General features: G+C 38.3%; 1 protein-coding gene across 1 annotated transcript in view; it reads right to left on the reverse strand.

Annotated features, from left to right (window-relative positions):
• The window catches only part of LOC308096439 (PDZ domain-containing protein 4-like), a gene marked incomplete at both ends in the record, with an annotated part of 34,329 nt that extends 33,863 nt beyond the window's left edge, over positions 1–466 (reverse strand). Inside the window, one exon of the mRNA XM_080443861.1 lies at positions 407–466. Within this exon, the coding sequence (XP_080299987.1) occupies positions 407–466 (60 nt within the window). The remainder of the gene's footprint in view (positions 1–406) is intronic.
• Between the last annotated feature and the right edge of the window lie 3,954 nt (positions 467–4,420).

The following is a 4,420-nucleotide window of genomic DNA, read 5'->3' on the forward strand; positions in this document are numbered from 1 at the left end:
ACAGTTCAATTACATTGAGTGCTGCTGTTCAGTACCAAGGACAGCTCCTCTCTCATTCAGATAGTACACCTATATAGTGTTTCTAGAATACAACCATAATACAGTATTCTTTTCCATAGTACAGAACAGTGTCTCCCTAGTATACAGCCACACACACACACACACACACACACACACACACACACACACACACACACACACACACACACACACACACACACACACACACACACACACACACACACACAAATCATCTTCATTGTCATTGACTGGGTATGACAAATCATAATTTAAAGTTTAAGTTTCACTGAATCCACGATAAGCTCTATGTCGCGTCTCTTGCTGACTTGAGGACAGAAATGCAGCAGTATTAATAAACAGACTGATTGAATGGAGGAGGTCTTACCTGGAACATCACTCTGTACTGCTCCTCAGGACGGTCCACCACGCACATGTTACACCCCATGACTCCTGATCTCTCTCTTCTCTCTTCTTTGTTTTCTTTTCTTCTTTCTCTCTCTCTCTTATATCTCTTTCTCCGTTCTCTTCTTGTTACCTTTTCTCTTTGTGGGTTTTCTAGAGGCTGCAGGGAGCCCAATCGTGGTTCAAGGTCGATACTCCTCCACCTCTGTTGTCCTCTCTTTTCTCTCCTCTTTCTCTCTGACCTTTTCCTTTGATCTCTCTGTCTCGCTCCTTGTCCTAAGGGGGGAACGATTTGGGTCCTTATTTTGTCTTTTAGTCCTTATTTTCTTTTGCCCTCGTGGGTCTTGGCCTTTGCCCTCCTGAAGGGCTGTGTGTGTCTGTGCCCTTTGCACAGTTATCTCCTTGTCGCTTTCTGTTATTAGTCTCTTTCTCGTCTTTTCCTTGTATTTCCAGCTCAGATCTTTTTTTTCTCTCTCTGTCTACTACTGCACTTCTCACTCTCTCTTTTTTTCCAATCATTTGTCTCTTAGCTGGTTTCTCTGTTTGTCATTAAGTCTGGGACAAAGAGGTCAGGGTGTTATTATCAGCGTAGGTCAGTAGGTCCAAAGAGGCACATAGAAATAGTTCCAGGACTTCCAATAGAAAAGGTACAATATTGTCAAAAGTAACGTATACAGTTGTGTCCCTCCCCCCTTCAATGGTGGTTTTTTTCCCACTCAGTCCTCCACAAAGACTTCCAGGGAGCTGCAATCAGTACAGGTCACAGGGTCCTTCAGCACAAAACAAAAGTTCTTCAAATAGAATTAAGAGGTACAATCTTTTCAGGAGTAAAGTATGGTTCATGGTCCTTCATTGTTTTTCCTTCAGGCATTTATTTCCACACAATGGAATAAAAATGTGTCAAGTACAGTTCCTCTTTGTGCATTAGAGTTCAGTTCCCATTCGTTGCTCCTTTATCCCGTCAGTCTCTGACTGCAATGAAGGCAAACTGCAAACAACCTCTCTGCGTTTAATTTATTTGTGTTCATGAGAAAAAAAAAACCTAATAAAACAAATGGAAAAACAGAAAATAACAAAACAAAAAGGGGGGTGGGAGATCGTTTGATGTTTTTTTGTGTGTCTGTTGAGCGATTCTCTGAGTAAACAGACTATTTTCTTCTCTCTGATTCTGCATGGAGAGAAACACAGTCTCTTTTAATTATCGTAGAAATTAATTTTTATTCATAAATCACCAGATTGTTGAGTCCTTAGGGCACAGCTGGAAACGAGCTCTCAACGTCTCATATCAAACAGTTGTGCATATGTTTAAACAATTTAAGTGAACAGTTAAATCGTGCACGTGCCTTCAGGAGGATTTCTGCTGACGTGGAATCTCGGGGAGACAGTTGGGAGGAGAAGGGAGACGGTGGGGGAGGAGGTGGTGTTTGTCTCCAGGGAAAGTGCGTATATGAGGCACAATGAGAAGACACGGTCGGGGAATATATGCACCTAGTGTGTGTTTCTCTGTATGCAAGCACTGAGTGTGGTGTACAATACGTCTGTGTGTGTGCACACAGAGAACGTGTGTGTGTGTGTGTGTGTGTGTGTGTGTGTGTGTGTGTGTGTGTGTGTGTGTGTGTGTGTGTGTGTGTGTGTGTGTGTGTGTGTGTGTGTGTGTGTGTGTGTGTGTGTGTGTGAGAGAGAGAGAGAGAGAGGGAATGTTTCTTTGTTTACTCAATGCACTGCTTCACCCCAGGGGATTTTCATTAAGTTACTCCCACTCACTACTGACAGGCGTGCGTGCGTGTGTGTGTGTGTGTGTGTGTGTGTGTGTGTGTGTGTGTGTGTGTGTGTGTGTGTGCGTGTTCCCGTTTGTGTATGTTTACTGAGAGACACACAGTTCCCCAAAAACAATCACACGTAGCAACACTGTTCTGATATTCTATTCTATTCTATTCTATTCTATTCTATTCTATTCTATTCTATTCTATTCTATTCTATTCTATTCTATTGTGTTGAGAATAGTGTGTGGGTTTCATGTCAGTCTAATTCACGTGTGTTTCAAAATGACAGACCAACCACTTAAACCGAGTTCCACCTCCTGTTATAAAATTACCAATATCTGGTGTTTGTATTTTAAATATGAAAGTGTTTTCTAATAAAATGTTACTGGTGCAGACTTGTTTAATTGTCTGTCAGTGAACGTGATTGCATTGAACTTAACTAGAGATATGTTAAAGGTAAAATTCTGATTTAAAAGTATAGCCATGAAAATGGGCACATCCGTAAACTATTTTAGAAGTTGAAAATAAATATTTTTGTGAAAAAAATATTTTAGCAGTTATTGTGCTTAAAGAGTAGAGAGAAGAGTAGCCTAATACTTATATTGTGCGTGTGTGTTATCCAAACTCATATACAATATCAGAAAAAAAAGTGTTTCAACACCTGCATAAATGTGTTTTAGGGAAATAAGTCACCTGCTATACATGTAGTTGTGCTTAAAAGTGATTGAGCAAGTGCAATCAAGGTATTTAAAATTAACTATTTTTTGCACCTTAATATTACGCGTTTGTGTAAAAATCTGATTTATATAAATGAATACTATATATAGTTCCTGTGTTAGATGTGCATAAAGGTTTTAGTATAATGACTTTATATTCTCCCTAAGTCAGTAATATATCCACTAAACTGTCTCAGTTTGATAGCCAATTAGGAGTGTACATGGGTCAATATGTATCTTCCACAATATGTAAACAATCCCGTACACGTACAGTACAGTATCTATCAGTTATCCAGCTATCAGTTATGTAGCTCCCTTACATCATCATTTATGTATGCATAAGTCCTAACCACATTTACACATTGAATGAAGGCTTGGAAATGAGAAAATAAATTATGCATATACATTAATTACCAGCAATTAATCTTACCTAGCTAATCAGTTATGCATGTCATTTAATTAGCTGTCTATGCATGTGACACATCCATACTCATATATTCCTGGTAATTCAGAACCATGGAATTAAATTATTCATCTCAGCTTCAGTTAATATACCCAGTTGAATCAATGATGCATTTCCCCAGCTCTCCAGTTCGGTTCTCAATAGAAGTTCTGTATCAAACCAATTAAAATATTTCTAATCTTTACAGTCAGTTAAAACATTACTGTAAACGATCTCTCCTATATAGTCATCTCTGGACCCAAATACCATAGTCACTAGTATCTCATAGTAGCCTGCATCTGCTCCTGTTAACACACTGACCCAGTGAGACACTTAGAACTACAGCAGCTTCCTATTACACAACTAAATCACTATATAACTCATCTGTCTTAAAGCATTGTCTTTTGTACATTTCTTGTATATGGGTTGTTAACTATTCCATATATATTGATATCCACTAGTGCCTGTGCTTATGTTCTTTGTGTTGGTCTTTCACGTAGAATTATATTTAAGGATGTAAACTGCTATAATTAGTTAATATCGTGTAAGAACAATGTAGGAATACAGATGCACACTTTAGTGGACTAGTGTTCACCGTGCATGTGTTATGCAAATCCAGCTATTGTAAATAAGCAGTGGACTAGAGATCAGTATACTGGTGTCTCAGTAATAACTGAGTTTAACTTCAATAGCATTATAATACCAGGGCAGTGTAATATACACTAATTAATTGTATATATTTAAATAACACTTTAATAGTATTGTACCAATAGTATCGAATCAATATATGACAATATCTCAGAGTGCTTATACTAAAGACCGGTCCTTAAATCAGAATTGAACTTCAGACCTGGTATTATGTGCACTGATTAACATCACCTTGTGTGCTGTAACAATTCAACTTTCTGCTTGCAATTGATATAAACCCTCATCTCACTCTCCTGTCTCTCTGTCTCCTCTTTCCTCAGCTCTCCTGTAACTCTGTCCAACTATCAATGGTCCTTGACATTAAATTACAACATTAAATATGTCACACACACATTGCAACATTTAAGAATAGATCGACCTTTATCAAA

The sequence above is a fragment of the Gymnoscopelus braueri genome (assembly GCF_963280865.1).
Source record: "Gymnoscopelus braueri genome assembly, chromosome: 12".
In the NCBI taxonomy this organism is placed as follows: Eukaryota; Metazoa; Chordata; class Actinopteri; order Myctophiformes; family Myctophidae; genus Gymnoscopelus; species Gymnoscopelus braueri.